This window comes from Pongo abelii, chromosome 12 (genome assembly GCF_028885655.2).
Source record: "Pongo abelii isolate AG06213 chromosome 12, NHGRI_mPonAbe1-v2.0_pri, whole genome shotgun sequence".
Taxonomy (NCBI): Eukaryota; Metazoa; Chordata; class Mammalia; order Primates; family Hominidae; genus Pongo; species Pongo abelii.
In genome coordinates, this window is record NC_071997.2 from 1,283,411 (window position 1) to 1,310,242 (window position 26,832).

At 36.6% G+C, this 26,832-nt stretch overlaps 1 protein-coding gene across 3 annotated transcripts; it reads right to left on the reverse strand.

Annotated features, from left to right (window-relative positions):
• Positions 1 to 690: 690 nt before the first annotated feature.
• Positions 691 to 21,557, reverse strand: LOC134759348 (protein FRG1-like). Of its 3 annotated transcripts, none has more exons than XM_063713503.1 (8): positions 21,419 to 21,557; positions 20,462 to 20,643; positions 19,197 to 19,264; positions 9,323 to 10,287; positions 7,491 to 7,861; positions 5,117 to 5,221; positions 1,840 to 1,931; positions 691 to 795 (listed from the first exon to the last, which is right to left on the reverse strand). In XM_063713503.1, exons 5-8 carry the CDS (start codon positions 7,611 to 7,613, stop codon positions 759 to 761), a joined length of 357 nt encoding a protein of 118 aa, XP_063569573.1. In that variant the 5' UTR covers positions 7,614 to 7,861; positions 9,323 to 10,287; positions 19,197 to 19,264; positions 20,462 to 20,643; positions 21,419 to 21,557; the 3' UTR covers positions 691 to 758. The 3 variants fall into 3 exon arrangements, with proteins under 3 accessions (XP_063569573.1, XP_063569572.1, XP_063569574.1); XM_063713502.1 differs by having other exon boundaries at positions 20,462 to 20,561; positions 21,419 to 21,548; XM_063713504.1 differs by lacking the exon at positions 9,323 to 10,287.
• Between the last annotated feature and the right edge of the window lie 5,275 nt (positions 21,558 to 26,832).

The following is a 26,832-nucleotide window of genomic DNA, read 5'->3' on the forward strand; positions in this document are numbered from 1 at the left end:
CCCCAGTGAGATGAACCTGGTACCTCAGTTGGAAATGCAGAAATCACCCATCTTCTGCGTCGCTCACGCTGGGAGCTGTAGACTGGAGCTGTTCCTATTCCCTTATCAGCTTCCATTCCAGCCCACAAGGACAAAGGTGTCACATACATATCCACTGTGGCTAACCTGTCCTCAGCAGGGAGATTCCCCAGTACTACTCTCCCCTCTGTTCTGAGCCTACTTGCTTCTTTGTAATGTTTCCACTTTCTGTCCCACTCCCTAGTAGATGATTTGTCCTCTCTGCCCAGCCCCCTAGTTCTGATATTTGGATTGTCTGTGATCTGGGTAGTACTTTGGAGGTAGAACCAAAGCCTTGTTGATTGATTGGATTGGGAGTTTCTAACTAAAACTTTTATTAAAGGCACTGATTAAGCATCTATTATATAAAGTAAAGTAAGATTATGATCCAATAAGGCAGATTCCACAAGTAGCACAGGAAGAATTGGTTTCTAGTACACTTCATGCTTCAGGACAGGAAATCCAGAAAAAATTCTGTGGTACGTTAAATGTGTACTGTAAGTTTCATTTCCATGTGAAAACTGTAGTTAGCTAAAAAGTACATCCATGAAGAATCCTGATTAAACTTGTTTAATCCTGGTTAAACTAGCTACTAGGTAAACAATAATTTCACAACAAATCAAGAACTCTGAAAAGCATTTCTTCTGAATATTTTATTCAGAAAAAAACACAAAAAGATGAGGCAGAAACAAAAATCCCAGTCACTTGCAGTATCTGTCGGCTTTCAATTTGGCTCTCCTGTTTAAACAAAGAAAAATAATAAAATTAATCTATGTAAAACATGCCATATATATTCAGCTGCTACTAAATATAAAAAGCTTTAAAACTGTGTGTTCAATTTTGGTTATTACCACAACACATATTAAAATATGTATACTTTTAAATTTGGTTTCTATAAAAAATGGATTCTAATCTTATAAAAGTTATTTCCTAATATTCAATAAATGTTGCCTAAGGGCTTTTTCAATCCAAATAGCAATTTTAATTATTCCGGAATTTAAGGGTGCTCTGAATTTCCATTTAACAGGGTGAGAATGCTGTATTATTACAAGTGATAAAACTTACAGGACATACAGCTTATTCTGTTTTAGAGTCCACATCCTGATTATATTTTATATCCTCTTCTTGATTTCTTACAACTAGATACATATTCATTTGCTCAGCTGGAAAAAATTCTTAACATTATTTACTGACTTTAGGTATGAACTCTACCAGCTAGTTAACAGGAAATATGTAATTAAACATTGCCTTTATCAAGTAATGTACAAAAAGGGTAAGAGTAACTTTGGAACATACGACTTGAATGAGCGGCTGGTGATTATCAAAATCTGGCACTTAATTGATTTATGCTTGTACACTCACAGCTAAACATCTCTGTTTTTCTGTGTTGTAGCTCTAGGAAATTACTTATCTACATAGGAAGAGTAATAAATATTAATAATGTGCTAGGATGATTAGGAAAACTGAACCCTCAAGAAAAAAAAGCATTTAGCTCAGTGCTGTGTCCTACAGGCTACATGGTGTTGCCTCTTCTTGTCCATCAGTTTTCATTTTTTCAGACAGGGTCTTGCTCTGTCACCCAGGCTGGAATGCAGTGGTGATCAGAGCTTACTGCAGCCTTGAACTCCTGGGCTCAAACAATCCTCCTGTCTCAGCCTCCCAAGTAGCTGGGCCTACAGGCATGCACCACCATCCCCAGCTAATTAGGTAATTTATTTTGAAAGCACTTTGAGAAGCACTTCACTGTCAAATCTGTAGGTCTAAAAGGAAAAGCATACATACACATAATTGATTTCATATTGTTTTACATTTCCTTTGTCTTCTTCTGGAATGTCATCTTTTTTCTTGGTTTCTCTTTCAGCGCAGGATCTAATCTAGATATTGGAAAAGAGAATCCAACGGGTTATATGTTTATCTTCCACCTTCCCCACTTTACATATCACATAAGAACATTCGAGATGATTTCTTATGCAGAAGAAAAAATTAACTGAGCAACAATATTCAGAAAAAGACCGGTTCTGGCTATGTGTTTTTACTTCATATATATAATCTATATGAGTAAGTGCTATCACATGCTTCCTCCTCAGCCCTTCTGTCAGAAACACTACAGACAAAATTATTTCAGAAACATTTTATACATCAGATCCTGCTAGGCAATAAAGCAATCATTAATTTAATTTTGTCCTCCAAGTGAATACACTAGGATCAAATTATCCCTAGTAGACAAGTGTCATTTGATCAGATTGAAAGCTCAATAGCTATTTTACATTGCACAGGCTATTACCAAACTATTAAAACTTTTAACATTACACAACTTGCTTTTAATTAATTGGAACCCACCTCTTTTAGTAGCTTCTTATGTCCTCCTAAGTTGGATAGATGTTTACTATCACATGTCATAAGTTAATTAATCTGCATTCAACAATTAGGATCACCCACAGAACAGGCAATGGGCAATGGTAAGGATTCATGTCTCCTAAGGGATCTCTGTGGCCAGAGTCCAGTTTCAGAGCTGCTTAGAAAGTGATGACAAATAACATGTTTGTGCCAATGACATCTTTGTGACAGTTTTGATTTGAGGGGTCCCAGACCTCAAAACATTCCCTGCTAGGGCCTGTAACACAATGCTACCTTTAGTAAGAGGGATCTGTGTTCTGGTAGATAAGGCAAGGTCCTAAAGGTGAAGGGCTGACAGAGATTAATTAGGACAGCCTGCAATTAAATGGTACGAAAAGTGTCCTAAATAATCACTGTTCAGATATTCCAAGTAACTGACCAACCAAAGAGACCCAGAAAACTTTGTATTTCATCTGAAAATTGCTTTAAATAGTGAAAAATGCAATCTTTGTGTATCTTTGTGTCTTTGTATAAGTGAACAGCACAGCATATGTTTGCAACTGTTGCCTTCAATAACACTTTTGTGATGATATCCAGATGAAAAAAATTTAAACATGATACAATAAAATATAAATAAATTAAATTAAATGCAAGTCACAAACCCATCTGCATTTCCTCAATGACCTGTTTCCTGAGAAGCAATGTGCTGTGAAATACTGAGAGTGGCCTCTGGAGACAGCTGAGCCTGGGTACCCATCCTGTCTTAGCACACCTTGAAATCACTGTGATTTCCATGAACTGACTGACAAAAACCACGAGGATGTAAGGAGGGTCAGAGGCTGTCTTCCTGTCTGTAAGGCTGAGCTCACATCCACCTCACAGGAGCATTATGGAAATTCAAGACTACAACGCATGTGCCGGATGCATGCAGTGAAAAAATATAGCATTTCACTTCTCTAACTGTAAGAAAATATCTACATTTTAGATTGAAATTGTTTGAGCTTTAGATTTGAAATTATCTGAAATCAAGACTATTCTAAAAAGAAGATCAAACATATGACCGGAAATCTAACATGAAGCACGTACAGAGAATTGAGAGATGCTTTTAAATTACACTGACAGTAGAGAAAAATGTAACATAAATTTTTATGCTCTAATTATAAGAATGAAGGGCATTTTAGAAAAGGCATTTGCCCCCTCTCTTAGAGCCTTCCACTCTGGCCCCCACAATGTCAGCAAATCTGGGTCAGACTGGATGCAACTTGTGATTCCCAACAGAGACAAACAAATCAAGGTTCACGATGCTCAGTACTGCGTTGGAATGCCAAGACACAGAAAAACCATGTGTCAAGAAGGGGGGAGTTATTCTTTAGACACATCCTGGTATATGTTTATCATTAAAGATCAGTCGCTTTTGTGAGTCTAAGAAATTAAGCCTTAAATGTTTTCATCAAATTCCAGTTAACTACCTGATTTACCTAGGTTATATTAACAGTATTATTTAGAATTTCACCTTGATATGAAGATGTCTGTTTAACTTTTACAATGATGTAAAACAAACAGTAGGATTAGGGAGGGCACAGGCCACTGGTGAAATGGATAACGCGTCTGACTACGGATGAGGGAATTCAGCCTGGAATAAGGAACTTTTATTTCCAGCTTAGTGAGGCACACACATTTTAAAAATAAAATAAAAATCATGTTTTATGTGATTCATGTTTCTCCTAATGCAAAGAAGACAGGTACTATTAATAAAAATATTTTTAAAATGTAAGGGCTAAGGCCCCAGAAGTTCTGTTATGATTTTTTGTTTCATAGAGTGATTATCATCACAGAAGCTCAAGCATTACATAAATACAAACGCATATACCCCGACCTGGTAATTCTGCTTCTGGAAATTTATCTTCAGGTCCACCCGCACATCTACAAATTGATGCATATTCAATGTTACGTACTGCAGCACTGTTTATAAGAGCAAAAGACTGGAAACAGCCTAAATTTCCATCTATAAAAGACTACATAAATTAAGGTACATCCCTAAAATGGAATATTATGTGGCTATTAAAAAAGAGAGAGAGAGAAAGAGAAGAAAAGCAAGAAAAAGAGAAAATTTTGTACATTCAAACTAATAGTAGAAAACTCTCCAAGATACCATTTTAAGGAAAAAAAAATCAAAAGCTGAGAAGACTATAGAGGAGGCTGCCTTTAGTGTAAAAAAGTTGAAAATTATAAATGTATTCATATGTTTATAAAGAAATTTTAGGAGGCTATAAAAAAAACAAAGGGAAAGAGGAACAGGAGCTGGGACACAGGTGAGTAAGATGCATGGCAGGCATATGTCTTCATCTTCATATGCTTTTATTTAAAAATGTTGGATCACGTGTACATGTTATCTATTTTAAAAATTAGATTTTAAAATACAAGCAAGAAAACAAGAAAATGAAAGCTTAAAAAGAGCATGTGGAACTACCAGAAAAAGATACTAATCCATGGAGATAATGGCAAGGTAGCTCCTAGATGCACTGATTTCTCTACCACATTGTATAAACAAGCCATCCACTATGGCATTTATAATTAAAAATGAGTCTATTTGAAACAGCACATTATAAAAAGCTATTAACTAAATCTTTAATGTGACAGTAAAGGATGATTTAACATTTTAAAGAGATACAGTCACATCGCATGTGTGAATGCAGTCATCCGTATAAAATGTCATCATTACCTTGATCATTTCTTCTTCTCCTGCTGTTTTACTTTTTGCTTCTATGTCTCCTGCTTCATTGCATCTAATAAAGCAGCTATTTGAGGCCAATAAAGCCATTTTCCCCTAAGTGAAACAAAATAACAAAATAGCCATGAGGATACTTCTTCTAGAAGAAACATTAAGTGTTTAGACTGAATTAATTTTTCCCCCCTGATTTAAAAATCACAGAAAAGAACTTAAGAGAGGAACGTGGAAAATATAATACAAGAACATATAGAAAAGGAAACCAAAATCACCTTTCATTTTACTATTCAAAGATTACCACAATAAACATTTGTAGTGTATCTTCCTAGTAGGACTAAATTCTAATTAGATGAGGTAGGATTGCTTCCTTTCTAAAAGATCTACGGAAGATAAAACTGTTTAGTTCTGTTTGAAAAATTAACTTTAAAGACAGGAACATAATTATGAATGCATACTTTATTCAAATATTAGCATTTTAAGTAACATTTATTTTCTTCAGAATTAGAAAACATGAAAAGGTATATACAATGCCTTTGGTGTTTTGACTTTAAGAATCAATGTCTGAGGGACTTTTGTATGTGAAAATAAATATTCATATACTTTTTTAGTTGTTTAATGTTTGATGTATTACACTGCTATTAAACAAAACTTTGAAAACTGATTTTCTTGTGTATCTAAATCTGGGTTATAAATTTGGTTAGCTTAACTCCCGTAACAAATAAAATGTTTATTTATATCTTGTATTTCGTTGATTCTTTTGGAAAACTTGGAATACCATAACATTTAGATAAAATATTTATAAATACAATGATTACAAAATATGTTAACCTTATATCACATCCAGTTAAAAACGTGCTGATAACATGGATTTAATATCTTAGTCAAGTCACAAGGGCTGGGTGGTCTCTCATCTGGATGGCTCCTGGTGAGCCCTGGAACATGGCGGTTCACATCGCATGGTGTGGTCCAGGTGATTCAAACCTCTGCCACAGATTATTCAGCTGAGTCCTTTTTGCAATAGAGTTTTAAGACCCTCTTTCATTTTAATTTAAATTTTTGAAACTTAGTGTCCTTCCTAAAATAAAATGAAATGAACTTTCCTAAAGTGTTGTATTATTAGTACTGTCTAAGTCATCACCCTGGCCTTATGAAATATTGGCATTTTCTACTGGTGTAACTTTTATTAGAAGTATCTCATCATAACTAGTAGGATCATCTCAAAGCGGTTGCAACACATTACAGGTAATGAAATCAATGTAGTGTTTCCTGAATTGTATTGGGTGGGTGGGGGGGGAAAAGGAATACACACAGACACACAGAGGAAGGGGTAAAAGAGAATAAGAAATATCAAGGTGCATAACACATGGATAAGTAAGTATTGTTAAGTACAACTCTTGCTTCAGTTATACATATGTGTGTGCTGGGCTGCAATGTAAAAATGCATTTCTCAATGGATTAGGTCAAAATAGTTTTCAAGTCACTGACAAGATTTTATCCTAGGGGATGAGGAACTTAGTCTAAGTGATTACCTCTTTCTGGTAGGATGTTTGTTTAATCTGTCATCTTAGAAAACACTGCTGACTTCCTATTTTCAGTTCATTATTGTATACTACCAAAGCTGCTACTCAAAGGCTGAGCTTATCTTCTATTTGCTTGTTCTGCGTGGTGCCCACTGGTCCTTACTGTTTCTGATATAGTTATCTACTTTTTAAAGACAGTTTAGCATTCACATATTTTTGTTCAATCTTTACTTCTCACACAAACAGAAAAGGGAAATTATGTATTCTGTATCAACAAAGATTTAACAAAACATCCATATACTACAACTGTCTACTTACTAAAATTAAGAATTAGTATATTATCTTTTTTCTTCTTATATTAAAACTATCTTTTCATAAACTATTAGCTTATGAACTGAAAGTCTTTTAGAGATAATTTACTTCAATGAACTATAATTATTTATATTTTATACGCAAATTGTCACAACTTGGTCTTAGCTGGCTCCACAGTTCGCTTACAGTCTGTAATGTTTCTGAAAGAATCCATGATTTCTGCTACAAAGAAGATACTTAGGAACTATTCTGTTTTCCTACTCTGAGACCTAAAATTGACTGGTTCTTCAATGGTAATGAGATCAATATCTAGGCACTAAGGTATACAGAAATAATTGTGGGCAAAAGTACTAATGCTATTTTTGTTGCGCTATATTTTGAGATCACTTTAAGGCTCTATGTTCTTACTGATTTATTCCAGTTTAATATATTATACTATTGCATCCTACTGTTTCTTTTTAAATATATTATGATTGACTGTTACAGACTTTCTGTTAAACTGACAGGAAGATTTTATAAACAATAACAGCACTTACATTTTGAAAGACTGGTTCCCCCTGTTCTCTTGGTCCAATTGCATCTGAACGCTCAACAACAAGTTCATCTGAATTTATACCAAGATATTTTCCATAGGCAGATTTCAGGGCAATTCTATACATTAATAAGATAGATAAAAGTTAAAAACTGAGAGAAAATTAATTATAGAACATCAAAACAGGACATGTGTATGTGTGTGGGTGTGTACATATCTAAAATTTCAGACTGGACATATTCCAAGTGTTCAAAAGATGCATGTGGCTGAGTGGTGACTCACTCCTGTAATCTCTGTGCTTTGGGAAGCCAATGGGAGAACTGCTTGAGGCAAGAAGTTCAAGATCAGCCTGGACAACAGAGTGAGACTCCATCTCTACAAAAAATTTAAAAAGTTAGCTGGGCATGGTGGTGTGCGCAGTTTTAAATTTAGTTTTATATTTTGCTTTTTTAATATAAACATTGTACCTTATATATTATGTAACAAATATTTTCAAAATTCATCATTCTTCAATTATACCTCTTTAGTTATAAAGTTCAATAATACATTACTAAAACTTACTTGTTCGCTTATCATAAATAGTTCTATTTACATCTATTCTGTATATAAAACTGATTTATCCTTAGAAAAAATTCCCAGAAATAATTGGATCGAAGGGTATAAACTATAAAGTTCTTATGTCATCAAACTGTTTTCCAGAAAATGCTGCTTCCATTTACATTCTTACCTCAAATTAACAGAGTATGTTTTGTCTCATGGATTTTTTTTTAAACATTATGACTCTAAAAAAATACTTGAAAACCTGATATGGAGAAAAAACAGTATCCTATTAATTTGCATTTTAGTAGTTAACTAGAATAACAATTGTTTTTCTTTTCCTTTCCTTTTTAGTTTTTAGATTATCTGGTAATGTCCCTTGTCCATTTTTCTATTCAGATCTGATTGTTCGCAATTTTTCTACTGGGGTCTTCAGTGCTATGAATTCTATACAAGATACATATGAAGAGTAAAAACTCACTGCCTATTAAGGTTGTTGCAAATATTTTCCTCATTTGTCAGTTAATTTTCTTTATAATCCTTTTTTGTTTATAATTGTAAAGCAGTTGAAAACTATTGAATTTTTTCTTCCTCTGCTTTTATTCTTTGCCTTTCACCCTACTTATCAGACTTTCAAAGAAACTCTAGAAATAATCATCTTAATGTGATTTTTTAAAATTATGATTTCTTTCACCTTACCAAGAATCTCCTCGGATGCCAGAATTGACTTTTACTCCTTCATACGTTAATGATTACATAACGGAAATCATTATCGTGTTGATATAGCCAATTACTAAAATATGTAAATTCACTTTCAGTATCTTTTACCCAAAGAATCATTCTATACTTCTGCACAAAGTGAGAATTAAAAAGGTTATTTTATAAAATGACTGTAAAAATAGTGAGTAAAAATATTCTTTTGGTCGTTACGATGCTGTAACATTCTCTGCTGGTTTCAACAATATTCCTTTTTTTAGTCTTCCTGTTTGTCTTTAGACTTCCAAACAGGGAGTTTAAATATCATAGCAACAATGAACCAGGTTTTGTACTATTTGATTTATTTTTTAATCTATCTTATTTGCTGTGTGAAATTATTAATCTTCATTTTTTAACTTACACATCTTTTTTCCAGCCTAGCATTATATATTGATAGGAAATCCACTAAAAGTAGATCACAAAATCTACTTTTCAAAAAAGCTATTTTGTTTTTTATATCAAAATTACCATGGCCTTAAGACAGATACTACAATTAAATTTTTAAAATAACTGGTTACTAATTATATTACAACATAAGCTCACCTGGGAATAGGTAATTTGACAGCCATAAACTGCTCTGGAAGACTAAGGCCCTCATCAGTTATTGGAGAAAAAAAATTTGAAAATAAATTTGACATTTGCTGTAAATATAAAGACATTATTTTGCTTTAAAAAATGTGGTTATTTTCTTCTGCAATTAAAGGTAAGAATATTCAGATATACTGATGTCACTGTAATACTATATCTTTGGAATGAAGATCTATTTTACCTTCTTTTAACTACAGTGTTAATTTTATACACTGAGTAAGACAGGGTGATTAATGCTTATTTAATAACTTTCGAGATAGCTTCTCTTTATGTTTTAAAATACAGTCATAAATAAGCACTTATTTAAAAAGCTAAATGCTTTCATTTATTCAATGGATGGCCTTGCTGACCAAATGATACTGCTTTTTATCTTCTAATTACTTTGTATCTCATTAGTGCTTCCTCTAATGGACTAAAGAAAATGAGGAAACTTCAAATTGTTAAATGCACCCAGGTTAGTTTTGGTAACAGGTCTGAATAAAAAAGAAATTCAAACATGTTTGACTCAAATAGGTTTTCTTTTTTCTTTCCACTTACTATTTTAATTATTCATGTTGTTTTGATTTCCAAAGATACTCTTCTGGAACTACACGGAATGTTTTCCAATGCTTATATTAGAAAGAGGGACTTGCCAATGGCTGGTAAATATTAAGGAATTAAAAAAAAAATGGAAGAGTCAAATGCAATGGTTCCATTCTTTTGGAAAATGTTTGAGACTAGTTAGAGTTTGGCCTAAGTGAATGAATGTCCTAAAATCTACACTTGTGGCAGGATCTTCCCTTCCAGACACAAAGCTTCTTTGCGTGGAGCTCCCAGGGTAAAAAGACCATTGTCGAGTGCATGTATATAGGTTCACTCATCCATTTCAATGGCTATGGTTCCTGAAATTTTGCCAAAGTTTTTTACTCTCCACCAGATTCCTAAAAAATAAAATTGACATTTCAACTTTATATTTTAGTTTTGACACAGAGTTCTTTGTTATTATAACTTAGTTTTAAAAACTTTTTATTTTCAGTCGTAAGAAATCATACAAAGATCTCACATATCCTTTACTCGCTTTGTCTCAATGATGACATCTTGCATAAGTATCATACACTGTTAGAATCAGGAAACTGACATTGATATAATCCATGAAGCTTATTCAGATTTCACCAGTTTTACATGTGTATGTTTGCATGTATCTGCACAGATTCATGCAACTACCAGCACAGTCAGAATTAGGTTTTTAAAATACAAAATAGCAACATACAGCCAACCATGGGGGTGCATGCCTGTAATCCCAGCTACTCGGGGAGCTGGGAAAGAGAATCACTTGACCTCAGGAGTTCAAGGTTAGAGTGAGCTATGATCACTCCACTGCACTCTAGCCTGAGTGACAGAGCAAGGTCCTGTCTGAAAAAAAGACCAAAACAAAAGACAACATGTAAAACATACAAATTGATATATGGAGAACGGTCTCTCTCATGATAGACCCCAGCCATCTATTCATGCCTGCTTTCCAGAGGCAATGCCTATCATAATGTTTCTTAAAAATGCCTCTACAGGAAGACTTTCTAGCATAGTAATCTTTTTTTTTTTTTTTTTTTTTGAGACGGAGTCTCACTCTTTCACCGAGGCTGGAGTGCAGTGACATGATCTTGGCTTATTGCTACCTCTGCCTCCCGGGTTCAAACAATTCTCTGCCTCAGCTTCCCGAGTAGCTGGGGTTACAAGAGCCTGCCACAATGCCCGAATAATTTTTTTTTATTTTCAGTAGAGATGGGGTTTCCCCACATTGGCCAGGATGGTCTTGAACTCCTGACCTCGTGATCCACCCACCTCTGCCTCCCAAAGTGCTGGGATTACAGGTGTGAGCCACGTCGCCCGGCCAGTAATCTTCACTATGAGTTTAGATTGAAAGCAAAACGAGCAGAATCTGTGTCTACGTATACTAATTTCCAATTTGCCAATAGAAATGTTAGACTCTAGCAAAAATTATTTTAACGGTTGTTATAAAAGTTTATATCTTAATGATAAAAATTATACTCAAACCTCCTCCTAAATTGCACTTTAACTAGAGTAGAAATGAGCCAATCATCAACTGGATATGACATATTAAGGAATTCTTGTTAATTTTACAAGGTCTGATAATGATATAGTATAATGTATAAAAATAAAGAACAAAACAGGTGATGAGAGAAATACATATCACGTTAAGAAATGTACATTTATGTACTTATGGGTAAAATGACATAATATCTGTGATTTTACTTAAAATTTTCCAGGAAAAAAATGTGTGTGTGGGTGATTAAGTAAATGAAACGAGATTGGCAAAATATTGATAATTAATGCTGGGGCCTGGGCACATGGGGACTCATTATATTATTCTATGTATGGGTTAGTTTGGATATTTCCATAATAAAAAGGTTTTAAAGATTCAGTTAATTCCACTGCACAAAATTCTCTATTCAACTAAACATTTCATGCTTTTCATAATCAATTTTAAAATACATAAAATTTTAGCTAAAGTGAAGTTGGACCCTTATCTAACACCAAATACAAAAGGTAACTTAAAATAGACCAAAGACCTAAATGTAAGAGCTAAAGTTAGAAAACTTTTAGAAGAAAATGGGAAAAGCTTCACGACAATGAATTTGGCAATGATTTCTTATATAGAGCATCAAAGGCACAGGCAACAAAAGAAAACATAGACAAACTGGACTTCATCAGAATTAAAAACTTTTGTGCATCAAGAACCACTGTCAACAGAGTAAAAGGCAACCCAGAGAATGAAGAAAATATTTGTAAACTACATACATTATAATGAATTAATGTCCAGACTATATAGAGAACTCCAAAAAGACAAACACCACAATTCAAAACTGGGCAAAGGATATACACGGACATTGCTGCAAAGATGATATACAAATGGCCAATAAGCACTTGAAAAGATTCTCAACATCACTAGTCACTAGGGAAATATAAATCAAAACCATAATGCAATACCACTTCACACCCATTAGAATGCTGTTATCAAAGCAAACAAAAAACAAAAAACAGAAAACAAGAAAACCAGAAAAACAAATGTTTGGCAGGATGTGGAGAAACTGAAACCCTCTGCAATGCTGGTGGGAAGGTAAAAGGGTGCATGCATGTAAATGCCACTGAAGTGTATACGTAAAAATAGAAAAACTGGCAAATTCTATATTCTGTGTATTTTACTTCCACACACACACAAAACCAATGGAGAAAAAGAACATTAATCAAAATTAAAATTTCAGCTAAAGACGATTAGAAAGCAATAAAACTAATGACAATTTAGATGATTGAGTTATAGCTGCAATTGTTTTCAGTAAAAGAAATAATGCTTTACTCAGAATCATTGTGAACAGTGTTATGATTAGCAATTCTTATAAACGTAATAGTTAATAATTTTAAAATAGTTTATTTTGTATGTTCTATGACACATTCACCAAGTACACTTAATATTAAATAAAATCATTTAAATATAACATCTCATTAATGTTTTGCAAATGAAGAAGAAATTTCTGGCAGACAAGCCCCTCAAAATTTTCACACTCTGTCCAAGTAGGGAAATGATACAATAACATTACTTATAATATTGTCAACTGAAAAAGAAATTACTTTGAGCAGATGCCAGCATTTTTTCTCAATGAGATTTCAAAGAATAAGAAAGCTAAACACACTATCATCAAGAATTAAATGTGAGCATTCTGCCTACTTTCTGCAAGTGGCCTACATTCAACCTTTGGAGGTATGCTTATATGTTTAACGACTAAAGTAACATAACATAATACCTAACAGTGTCACTCGGGGGTTTTAGGTGTGAAAAAGCAGTGGATCCTAAGAACAGTGGGCACTGAAGTTGCCTGTCTCTATGTCAGGTTACAGCTCAAGCTGTGTATATGCTGCAGACGCCCAAGCTGAATTTAAGAGAATCCGCTCTAAAACATTACCTGCTATTTAGACACATGCTTAAAGTTATTTCCTTTTAAACCTTAGGCAGATGGTGAAATAATCCCGCTGTGTTGTCTCACCACGCATAATAAAACTTTACACATATTTTCACATAGTTTAGAATGTTTACATATGTCTGCCATGCCTGTAATCTAGCACTTTGAGAGGTGGAAGCAGGAGAATCACTTAAGCCCAGGAGTTCAAAATCAGCCTAGGTAACAAAAGGAGACCCCCACCTTTACAAAAAAAATTAAGAAATTAGCTGGGTATGGTGGTACAAGACTGTGGTCCCAGCTACTCGGGAGTCCGAGGTGAGAGGATTGCTTGAGCCTATGAGGTTGAGCGTGCACTGAGTCATGATCATGTCACTGCACTCCAGCCTGAGCAACAAAGCAAGAGCCTGTCTCAAAAAAAAAAAAAAAAAAAAAAAAAAAGGCCTGATGCACCAGTGTCATGGCTGATAAGATACTACCAGGGCACCCTCATTCTAGCATCAATGCTGTGTGACAGCTCACCTCGCCTTCTGACTAACCCAGTGCTTCTGTGCTAAGGGCCCCTTTAAATCTCTGCCTTCATTATTTGCTTGGCACAAAGGAAAGATATATCTTAGATTTGGAAATGGAATTTTCTTCCCCAATCTTACTGTAGTCTAAGTACCCTTCACAGACCTTCTATTAACCCATAGCTTACTTAGCTTTAGTTCCTGGGTAAATCAAATCTGTGTTTTGCAAACTACAATGTTGTAAGTTCAATTGCTTCTGAATCTAGCAGAGCTCAGTGAAACTCCTTGCTTACAGACATGCTCATTTTTATTAATGTCACACATGGTATTCTCCATGTGAAAGACAGAATTTCTTTCATCCTATTTACCAATCCCTTCAGATCCTTGTGAGCAACCAACAGAACAGCCTTAAAAAATTAAAAGGTTTTTTTCTTTCCCTTCACAAATAGACACATGCTTACTTATACGGCAAGTTTAGAAAATCCACAATGCAAAAGAAGGTGGAAGGACAAAGAGAAAAAGTCACAGAAGGACTTCCTCTTCGAGCCAAGATGGACTTGCCCTCCCACGATGACCAATGAGAAAACTGAAACTGGATAGAATATTTGAGAAAACTGTTTTCGGGGATTGGAACACAGGCAGAACGGGACTGTGATATTTGAGAACAGGAAAACACAGGAAGCAAATCTCACACACACTTCTGTTTTCTGTCGAATGGCAGTTTCTTGACCACACAGAGAGAGGTAGAGACCTCCAAAAATGAGGCAATGTCATTGTCACTAAGCTGAGGGTTTTGCAGTGCTAACATGTTTGGAGTTTATAGAATAAGGTACAGGAGAAGAGGGAACTACATACAGGTGAGGCCTCAAAAGTGTATGCGAAAGTTCTCTGCAGGTCTGGGGCCAAGGGCTGGGGGGAGTGCATACAGCAAACCGGCTCCACAAGGCCTATGCAGAGTGGCTGGCACTTCTGAGGGCTGACTGGAGATGCCAGAGATCACACAAATTTGGGACATAGCAGAGTGGTGAGAACTCACCAAGTATACCTAGAACATGTGACAGAGGTCCATGAGGATGAGCCTTTCCTAGAGTAAGAGTCACTGTCTAAGTCTACAGGCAAAAACCTAATAAATAAGCACAAACTAACAAAGGCCCAGGCTTGACAGGAGGAAAAGGGTGGTCAAATAACTTAACTAGGCATCAAGACATTTAACAGAAATAAAGGTTAAAATGTTATGAAAATGAAAGACTGAATTTATAAGGAAGACTTAACAATCCTAAATGTGTACACATGACAGCTTCAAAATACTTTAAGCAAAAACTGCTCAAGTAGACAGATCTAGAATTACAGCTTGAGATTTTAACATCACTCTCACTACATTGTAGGATGAGTAAAAAATCAGTAAGGACACAGAAGATGTGCATAGTCACAAGCTCCACCAGTTGATCTAACTGACATCTAAAGAACACTGAACCGCCGGGCGCCACGGTTCACATCCATAATCCCAGCACTTTGGGAGGCCGAGGCAGGCGGATCGCCTGAGGTCAGGAGTTTGAGAACAGCTTGGCCAACGTGGTGAAACCCCGCCTCTATTAAAAATATTTAAAAAATTAGCCAGGCGTGGTGGTAGGTGCCTGTAATTCCAGCTCCTCCGGAGGCTGAGGCAGGAGAATCACTTGAACCTGGGCGGCGGAGGCTGCACTGAGCCGAGATAGTGCCACTGCACTCCAGCCTGCTGGGCAACAGAGCACGACTTCATCTCCAAAAAACAAAAACAAAAAAAACCCTGAACCAACATCTGCGGAATACACATTCTTTTCAAGTGTACATGGAAATTCACTAAGAAAGTATGTTCTCCAACTATACTATGAATGAATTAGAAATCAGCAACAATAACATACCTACAATATCTGTATGTAGTAGAAATTAAAATCAATACACTTTGAAATAACTCAAGTGTCCACGAAAAGAAAAATCACAAGGAAAACTAGATGATATTTTGAATGGAATGAAAATGAAAGCAAAATGTGTTGACTATAACTAAAACTAAAGTGGAATGAAGAGATCTAACTTCCTTCTTAAGAAGCAATAAAACAAGAGCAAAGAAAACTGAAAATAAGTTAAAGGGAGGAAAAAAAAAGACTGAAAATAAATGAAATAGAAAATGAAAAAAGGAGAAAATAAGTAATACTGAAACAGGCTTGTCCAACCTGAGGGTTGCATGTGGCCCAGGCCAGATTTGAATGCAGCCCAACATAAATTCATAAACTTTCTTGAAACATTATGAGATTTTTTTTGCTTTTTCTTTTTTTTTGGCTTATCAGCTTATCGTTAGTGTATTTTATGTGTGGCCTAAGACAGCTCTTCTTCCATTGTGGTCCAGGGAAGCTAAAAGATTGAATACCCCTGTACTAAAAGATCATTAATGATCTAAAATAAGTGATCTTATAAAGAATTGATAAACCTCCAGCTAGACTGACTGATCCAGGAAAAAACAGAAAAAACACAAATTACCAATATGAAGAGACTGCAATACAGATTAGATTCTACAGGCATTAAAAGGATATTAAAGGAATATTCTGAACAATTTTATCCCAATAAATCCAACAACTTGGATGAAAGGAAATTTTCCTAAAAGACACAAATTACCAAAACTGACAACAGAAAAATCTGAAAATATCTCTTAAAAAATCTTAATTCTCCCACAAAAAACTAAAACCAAACCAAACAAAACCCTCTAGGTTCAGATGACTTCACTGGTATATCCTATCAAACATGTAAAGAAGAAATCATACCCATCTTATACAGCTATTTCCAAAAACAGGGAAGGACAGCACTTTCCATCTAATTTTATGACACCCAATATCACCTTGACACCAAAATCAAATAAAGACATTACAAGAAAAGGATACAAAAGTCCAATATCTCCCATCAACGCCAATATAGAAATGTTAAAAAACAAAAAACAAAAAACAAAACCTAGAAATCAAATCTAGCAATATCCCAAAGGACAATGCACCACAATCAAGTGTGGTTTATCTCAGGGATGTAAAGTTAGTTTAAAAGTTGAAAATGAAACCAATGTAATTCATAGGCAGAATGAAGAAAATTGTATAATCGTCTCAACAGATACAGAAAGAGGCATTTGACAGCATTAAACATCGTTATGATAAAAACTCCCAAGAAACAAAGTTTAAAAGGAATGTCCTCATCTTGATAAAGGTTTTCTCTGCAGACCCTACAGACATCATACCATATGGTGGACTACTGAAAGCTTTCTGCCTAAGCTTGGAAACAATGCAATTATGCCCATTCTCGCGACTTCTGTTCAACACTATGGAAGTCCTGAACAGTATAATAAACCAATAAAAAGCAAGACAAGACATAAGGATTAGAAAGAAAGAAGTAAAACGATAGTCACAGGAAACATAATTGCAAATTTCTTAGTTTTCTATATAAACAAACCACTAGAAGTAATAAGTGAAACAGAATTATCAGACTACAAAGTCACTATACAAAAATCAATTGTAGATCTACGTACTAACAGCAAAAAACTGGAAAATCAAATTCAAAAGTTCTATTGACAGTAGTGTAAAATTATAAAATACTTAAGAATAAATTTTTAAACAGGCATGCAAGACTGCTACGTTGAAAATTATGAAATATTGAGGCCCAGTATTAAGATGTTGATTCTCCCCCAAATGATCTGGACTCAATACAATTCTCTGAGAAAATCCAACAGACTTCCCTGTAGAAATTAATAAACTAATAGTTAGTAAGTACAAAGTTGGAGGTCTCACACTACCTGATCTCAAGACTTCATGAAATTATAGCAATCAAGAGTAACATACCAACAGAAAAACAGACAATCGATAGAACAGAGTCCAGAAATAGACCAATACATAGAAAGTTAATTGATTTTTTATGAAGATACGAAACTGGATTAATGGAAAAAGGAAACACCAGTGGTGCTGGCATAAATTGTTATCAAGATGTTAAAAAGAAAAAAAGTAAATCTTGAAACCAGACTCACATCATGCCAAAAATTAATTTGAGATTAATGACAGATTTAATGTAAAAACTAAAACGATGATGCCTCTAAAAGACAATGTGCAATATTTTCCTGACTTTGGGGTAAGCAAAGATCTCTTAGATCAAAGAGATAAGGCAGTAACCATAAAAGAAAAAAAAATAAACTAAGCTTTATAAAAATTAAAAGCTTCTGACCATCCTGGCTAACATGGTGAAACCCCGTCGCTACTAAAAACACAAAAAATTAGCTGGGCGTGGTGGCAGGTGCCTGTAGTCCCAGCTACTTGGGAGGTTGAGGCAGGAGAATGGCATGAACCTGGGAGGTGGGGCTTGCAGTGAACCGAGATCACGCCACTGGCCTCCAGCCTGGGCGACAGAGGGAGACTCCATCTCAAAAAAAAAAAAAAAAAGCTGTTCATCTGAAAACCACCATTAAGAAACTGAAAATGTAAAACTCAGACTGAGAGAAAAGACTGATACCACCATCAACTCTTGGCAAGGATGTAACTGGAGCACTAATTCATTCTTGGTGGGAGGGTAAAATGGCACAACCACTTTAGAAAAATTTTGGCAGTTTCTTACATAGTTAAACATTCACCTAACCTTTGACACAGCAATTCCACATCTACATATCCACCCTAGATATTTACGCTATTTTTAGAATTGGTGATTTGCCATTTCAAAAGCAATGATTCTTCCAGAACATTAGCTTTATACCATTCCATATTTTATATATTTTTTAAGCTACCATAATTTATGAAGATTCAAAATGCAACTTGCCAAGTTTTAAAAGAGAAAAAAAAGGTATGGAAACAACTAAATGGAAAATAGGCTGGTTAAGTGTGTTTGGGTCAGTTTATTTCTAGTATCATTTACAGGCTACCCTGATATTTTATTTAAATTTTTCATTCATTTTAGAGTTGACAAAATAATGATTTTTCCTGTGAAGATACTTCGTTTAAGAGACAACTGACTTCTATAACTAAAATGTATACATGTTCAAAGAAAATAACTTGTAAAATATATTTGGTTGAATAACATTTACATTAAGCCTTTAAAATTATGTATCACAATCTCCGGCTATTAAGCAGTCTAATGCTGCCTACTAAGTCAGAGAGTTGTACTTCCTCTCTCCTGTGCTCTGTTCTGACAATGAAGTAAAGGCATCAGTAGCATCTACTGTGCTAAAGAATAAATGGAATTCACATCTGTAGGTAATATTTAAGCACTTTAAGACAAATATGAATACATCATAAATTTCTAACTAGGAAAATATTTTCAATGAGATCTCAAGAAATGTTAACTTTTTTCAGAATACAGCGCTGAAAACTGACTCACCAACCATATCAAGCTGGGTTTCTTCATCTTCTCTTTTTCTCTTCTTACCTTTGCTCTTTTTCTTCTTACTACAGGACATAATTTATATAGATGAGTTTAGGTATATTGATTTTTGTGATAAATAAATATCGTAAGATTGAAACTTGGAAGTCTTTTAAGCTGTTTCGTTTATAAATTATTGATTTAGGAAGACTTACATTGCTATGCCCTCTTAAATACAGTACTGAGAATTTGCTTCAGGCTTTGTACATATTATGTTAAAGTTCAAAGCAGATTGTAGAGCCACACTGCCAGATTTTAAATCCTGATTCTGTCACTTCTTAGCTCTACGATTTTTGGAAAAGGTACTGAATCTCTCTGGGAGTCAGTTTCCCCACTTAAAAAATTAGGATAATAACTTAACTCTCAAGGCTATTGTGAGAATTAAGAGGTAATATGCATCTTCACACATTGCTGGTGGAAATGTAAAATGGTGCAGCATCTACAGGAAACAGTTTGTGGTTCCTCTAAAAGTTAAAGAGTTACCATATGACCCAGCAATTTTACTCTTAAGTATGTATACCCAAGGGAAATGAAAACATACGCCCACAAAAATATTACGTAAGAATATTCACACTAGCATTAGTCACAATAGTCAAAAAGGGGAAACAACCTAAATGTTCATCAACTGATGAATGGATGAACAAAATGTTACATCCATACAATGGACTACTACGCAGCCATAAAAAGGAACAAGTGCTACAACAATGATGGACCTCAAAAATGTTATAAGTGAAAGAAGCCATATACAAAAGGCCACACGTTGCATGATTTCTTAGGAAATATTCAGAATAGGCAATTTCACATAGATAGCAGACTAGTGGTTGCCAAGGACTAGGAGAGGGAGAGGATGGGGTGTGACTGCTTTAATGGGTAGGAAGAGATTTCCTTCTGAGATGATGAAAATGCTGAGAACTAGACAGTGGTGAACCTCTTGAATATATACTAAAAACCACTGACTGTACAAAAGGGTGAATTTTATAATTATGAATTACATTGCAATAAAAAAATAAAAAACCAAGAGCGATTTGAAAAAAGTTAACGTGCAAAGTGCCTACAACTATTTCTTGGCACATTGAAAGTGCTATATAAGCATTAATTATGATCATTACCATAATCTTAAGACACTCTTGTCTGCATTTTCATCATAAAGTTTTCAGAAGATAACTCACCACTCCTCACAGGAAATTCACACATTAAAAATCTCACATTCATTCAGGATATACCTGTCTCTTATTCTGGCATCTTCATGAGCCCAGACTCCTCGAGAGGCTTCCCAAGGGCAGTGGCTTCAGCTCACTCCTTGATACTTTCTTTCCATCTCGCCTAAAAATATCAAAACCTCTGTTTATCACGGAGACCAGGAGGAATGCTCAATATTTGTATGCACAGTCAACCTCGGGCAAATCTGCCAGTTAAAAAAGAAGCAGGGATATGAGTGCACAGGTATTTTTCTCCTAAAGAGCTAATAAATTACCACTACGACCTCCTCCTTACATTTGGCTCAATTTATTTACTGCGTATATGTTCTCTCATTTAATCCTCACCGTCTTCTAAAGGTATAAAAAATGGTCTGAAAGTATAAATGTGTAAACGGAGGTTCAAAGATATTTGATCTGTTAATGAGTAAATGAAAGTTCAGACACATTAAGCAATTTGCCACAAATTACAAAATTAGTAAATGACAGAGTGCAGGTTCCAGCCCACATCCCAATCAAAGCCCATATACACCTCAAAAATTCATCCTGTGTAATTCATCCTGGTTTCACTCTACATATTAGCTTAGAAAAAGTTAATCAATAATTTTTCCAGGAAGAGACAATGGAGAAAATAATCATCCCTAACAAAGGAAGTTATTATCATGAACTACGAGATCAGACTAACGCAGATCCACCAGTCAGAGGCCTGGAGAGATGCCTCAGGGGACCCAAACTCGTGGGTACGGGGCCACGGGTCACCCGCCCGTCTATCCTGTTTCCAGGGTCGTCCGCGCGGGAGGCTGCTCCTCTCTGCACAGGCGCCAGGAACTGCGGTCCTGCCTCTGTCCAGCCTGGAGAGGGGCCAGGGCGAAGCCTGGGAGGCCACAAAGCCGGCTCTCCGGGCCACGACTTCTACCGGATTCGCGGGGGTGGAGTGCGTCCGAAAAGAACTGAGGAGGCTCCCGCCGGAGCTGCAGGACCCACCTCTTCGCCTTGGTTCCCTTGAGCACAAGCTTGGTCGACTTCACATAAGAGTTCTCGGCCATGGCTCCGGGAGACTCCTGCACGGAGAGGCTGAAGCCGACTCAGGACGAGTATGTGACCCGCAGCAGCACCAGGGCGGGGAGGAACAGAAGTGGAGGCGAAGTAAACACTCCTTGACAGCGTATGTCTGTCCAGAACCCGCCTTCGTCTTGACCCAAACGCTGAATGGCTGAGATTTCCACTTCCGCGTTTCTGCCGGAGAGCTACAGCGGCCGCAGAGGGCCGAAAGGTGTCCGCACCCAGCTGCTCCCTGGCTCCCTCTCGAGGAGCCCCTGAGGATTCGCGCCTCCCCAGGGGAGGAAAGCCCGCCAGAGGCGCCGGTGCTGGCTGTGGTGGGGCTGCCGGGCGCGCTGTGGAACCGCCTCCCGCTAGAGCTATGGGCTGGCGACGGTCCCCGCGGGGGCGGGAAGCGGCTCAGGCTGCCCTCGCCGGCCTGTGGCGGCGCGTCTGGAAGCGTGGGCCACTGGTGCGCGGGTCACTCGGGGCTGTGCCTCGCGCGACTGTGTGTGCAGGCAACAAGCAGGAAATACCCTAAAATAGAATGAAACGCCATGTTGAGGGCGGCGGACGTCACGAGTGCTGTGGGAATGTGGGCTGAGGTGGAGAGTTATGGTGGCGCGTGTTACAGGCTCAGGGGTCAGGAAGAAGCCTAATGGTGGAGGCGGCATCTGAGGAGGGTCTTGAACGCTGGGCAGGCTTTTGCCTGATAGAGATGGAGGAAGATAGTTCTGTCTGATGGAGGAAACAGGGCGTAGGCATGGAGAGAGCCATGCAGCGCTGGTGTGAGGAGCCACGAGCAGGCCAGGCCTGTAAAGCAGAGTGATGGGAATCAGGATAGAGAAGGCAAGTCGGGGTCCTGTGGTCGCTGAAGAATTTGAATGAAATCAGTAAACAGGTGAGAGGGATCCATCGCAAGAGCATGGGATGAAACGAGGAGTAGTCCACAGTGATTCCTCTGCAGAGGTGGGTATTATTCATCGCGTATGTGACACCAAAATGGTGGGTATTATTGACCGCGTATGTGACACCAAAACCACCCCACTCAAGCTGTGGCTCTTTCCCTAAAGTAGAAAACAGAGACCAGTTGGGTTCCAAGCATCCACGAAGATCTTATTAAATTCGTGATCCCTGGTGGCACCTTGGAGTCAGGATTGGCTCATCTCAAACCTGATTCAGAAACAAAACCATCTCAATGTGCAGAGATGAGCGGCCTTACCACTATCATAACGTATTTTCTGGTGTTTTCACAGTGCTGCACTTCCTAATCCCCATTCCACCGCAATCCACATGCCGTGATGCCCAGAGGCATTAACAAAGGAGACACACAGGGGCTCCTCACGTTTGCTTTCCATGGTTTTGATGAAAATCTGTTTCCTCATCTCATACAATGTGGTTAGCAATAGTATCATTTAGGGTTGAAGAATTAAATGGTACAAATTATATAGGGTGCTTATTATAACCTACATGGAAAATGACTAGGATATGTTAGCTATGCTCATCACCAACATCGTTATATGATGGTAATAATCAGATAGTCAAGAAGGCTGACACCAAGAAAATGGATACATGCTCTGAGGGAATGAATGTGGAGAGATCAGAAGGTCAAGAACAAAGCCGTACAACATGTCTGCAGTAAAGGGATAGAGAAAAGAAAGGCTATAAAAGAAATAATGAAACAGAGTTAGATTAAAATTATAAAATCAAAGCTAAGGAGAATTTCCAGAAAGAGTAATATCATTTAATATCATAGAAGTTTAGGAGCACAAGATGGAAAAAAGGCCTCTGGGTAACTGACATTGAGGCAGTCTTTAGGGAAGCACCATTTCCAATAGAGAAGTAGACAGAAAGTCAGCTTGAAGCAGGGACTAGGTGAAGAAGCTGTTGGCTGGTCGCATGGGGAAATAAATAAGGGATGGCATATGCCATATTTCTGGATTTCATTCTTTCTTGCCCAGCCTGTATATATGCATAGAATTTGGCGAAAACTTACAAAAAATAAAAATGAAACCAATTTCATTTGTAGACTCAAATACAATGCTTTGTGTTAGAATCAAGATAAATTAATGTCTCTCCCTTCTATTGTCACCGTGAGTTTTGAAATTAAACATCAGCTTTTCTTCTTCATTAAAGTCATTTTCAACTCCTCCCAGGTGTTGGTGGTTTGAGGGAGTTACATAAGCAGTCAGGTCTTGATGAGTAGAGGAGGAGGGAACAAACACTTTCAGCAAAGGCAGAATTCTGAAATTCTGCTCATATTTTTCTCCAGTAACTTTCCTGTTTGTGAGGTTATTCAGTCATAAAGATCCTAGTGAAATTTTTTTCAAGCTTGACTAATCATAATCACTGTGGACGTTTGTTTAAAATGTGTATTCCCAGGCCTCTCACCTGCTGATTCTAATTCAGGAGATCACGGATGGGACTCAGAACACATGTGTTTGACAAGTATCACAAGTGGTTCTTATGGTCAGGCAAATTTGGGAATCTAACCAGGAATTTATGTTTTTATGACTGGCAGCTAGAAAAGATTCCTAGAGTCTTTGCTTTTTGAAAATAAAATATTTCTTTTTTAAAAGGAAAATTGTATGACTAGATACAGCATTTATACACGTGGCACATGTACTATACTGTATACTTTTGTCATATTTACAGTTAAAGATGTGTAAGAACACTCTGAGAAAAATTATATATTAAATGCAAAGAGGGGTGAGTCAGGGTTGGGGAGAAATGGGAAGGGTGTGCTTATTGTTGCTAAAAGGTAGAAAAGCCAGGATGATAGCAATCTAAGGTTGCAAATAGCACATTCTAAGTTGAGGGAGCTTCATAATCATGTCTGAACGATTCTTTGATATACTGAGTTGAAAACAGTGGCTTTGGACAAGATTTGAGGGAGAAACAAACTATGCTTTAAAGTGTTGATTTAAAAGACTTTAATTAAAGGAAACTCTTTGCATTTACTTAAGCTAATTTAACTTCAGGACTTTAACAAATTACTATCCCTTAACCTCTTAAAAATTGTCTTTCATTTCAAATGAAAATTTAAGGTGGCTTTTATGTTCGATTGGTATACTTGTGTGAAGACTTAACAGCAAGGCACTGTACATTTCTAAATGTTTACTTCTTAATTTTGCTGGAAGAAATATACTACTCAATTGATTATTTTTAAAGCAAAATAAAACAATTTGTTTTGACAAGCAACACTGTATTTTCCCAGTTTTCTGGTGGCAAAGATTAGGCTTAGCATCACTAATCATCAGAGAAATGCAAATCAAAACCAAAACGAGATACCATCCTACACCAGTCAGAATAGCTACTATTAAAAAATTGAAAAACAACAGATCTTGGGAGGCTGTGGAGAAAAGGGAACATTTACACATAATTGGTGTGAATGTAAATTAGTTCAGCCACTGTTGAAAGCAGTTTGGAAATTTTTCAAAGAATTTAAAACAGAATTACCATTCAAGCCAACAATTGCATGACTGGTATATGACCCAAAGAAAATCAGTTATTCTACCAAAAAGACATATGCACTTGCATGTTCATCGCAGCACTATTCACAATAGCAAAGACATGGAGTCAGCCTAGGTGCCCATCAACAGTGGATTGCATCAATAAATTGTGGTACATCTACACTGTATTATTAGGCCGTTCTTGCATTGCTATGAAGAAATACCTGAGGCTGGTAATTTATAAGGAAAAGAAATTTAATTGGCTCATTGCTCTGCAGGCTGTACAGGAAGCGTGGTGACGGCATCTGCATGGTGCCTGTGGAGTCTCCAGGGAGTTTTTACTCATTATGGAAGGCAAAGAGGGAGTAGGCACATCACATGGCCAGAGCAGGAGCAAGAGAGAATGGGATTGTGGGTAAGTACCACACACCCTTACAAAACTAGATCTTGAAAGAATTCACTATCACAACGATGGCATCAGGCCATGAGAGGTCCACCCCCATGACCCAACCACCTCCTTCCAGGCCCCACCTCCAACACTGAGGATCACATTTCACCATGAGATTTATAGGGGCCACTTTCTAAACCATTTCACACACCATGGAATACTATGCGACCTTAAAAATAATAAAATCATGTCCTTTGAAGCAACATGGATGTAGCTGAAGGCCATTATCCTAAATGAATTAATGCAGGAATACAAAATGAAATGCCACATGATCTCACTTATAAGTGGGAGCTAAACACTGGGTACTCATAGACGTAAAGATGGAAAGAATAAAAACCGGGACTAATAGAGGGGAGAAGGAGGAAGGCAAGTTTTGACAAACTAACTATTGGGTACTATGATCATATATTAATCTGTTCTCACACTGCTGTATAGAACTACGCGAGACTGGGTAATTTATAAAGGAAAGAGGTTTAACTGACTCACAGTTCCACAGGCTGTACAGGAAGCATGGCTGGGAGGCTTCAGGAAACTTATAATCATGACAGAAGGTGAAGGGGGAAGCAAGGCACGTTCTACCATGGCGGCAGGAGAGCAAGTGAGCCAGGGTGGATGTGCCATATGTTTAAACCATTAGATCTCATGAGAACTCACTTACCATCTAAGATCAGCAAAGGGGAAATCTGCCCTCATGAGCTAATCACCTCCCACCAAGTCATTCCCCCTACATTGGGAATTATAATTCAACATGAGATTTGGGTGGGAACACAGAGTCAAACCATACCAAATCAGCATCTGGATGATGGGATCATTCATACCCCAAAACTCAGCATTATGATATATACCCATGTAGCAAACTGGCACATGTACCCCTGAATGTAAAATACAAGTTAAAATTATTTTCAAAATAAATTAATTAATGAATAAATAAATATAATTAAATGAAATTAAAATTTTGAATTAAAAAAATTTGAGAGTGATTTCAGCTTGACAGTTATGTAAGTTATGTAAATGGAAACAGTGAGTTCTGTAGGGTTTGGATCAATTACACTATCTGTACTAAGTTGATGTCCAGTTGTTTGGATGAAAAGAAAAGAGGAGAAACATATTGATCTAACAGGAAAAAAATGGACAAGTTTTTATGATAGCAAGAAGAAGAATGGAGGAAATAGGACTGAGGTTATAGTGATTGATAGATATTAATAGACGACTAAATCAAAAGCCACTTGTTGCAGAAAATATTGATTAATTTTGTTTTATTACAGTCAGACAAAAAAATCCTATAACCTGCCTCTAGAAAAAACCCTTTTAGCCCTGTAATTATCTATATTCCAAGCACCATTCCATTCATTAAGTAGTGTATAGGGTGATTAATAAGTGAATTATTCACAGAATTAAGATAGAAGTTTTGAGTATTTCAGGATATTAATAGTATACTCAATGAACTAAAATAAAATTTG

Excerpts from the sequence above, each read along its gene's own strand:
- LOC134759348 (XM_063713504.1), bottom strand. The coding sequence starts at position 7,613 with ATGTATAGAATTGCCCTGAAATCTGCCTATGGAAAATATCTTGGTATA. Across the intron at positions 5,222-7,490 it reads GGGAACCAGTCTTTCAAAAT|GGGAAAATGGCTTTATTGGC; the intron begins GTAAGTGCTGTT and ends TGTTTCACTTAG. Across the intron at positions 796-1,839 it reads CAATATGAAATCAATTATGT|GAGAGCCAAATTGAAAGCCG; the intron begins GTATGTATGCTT and ends TTGTTTAAACAG.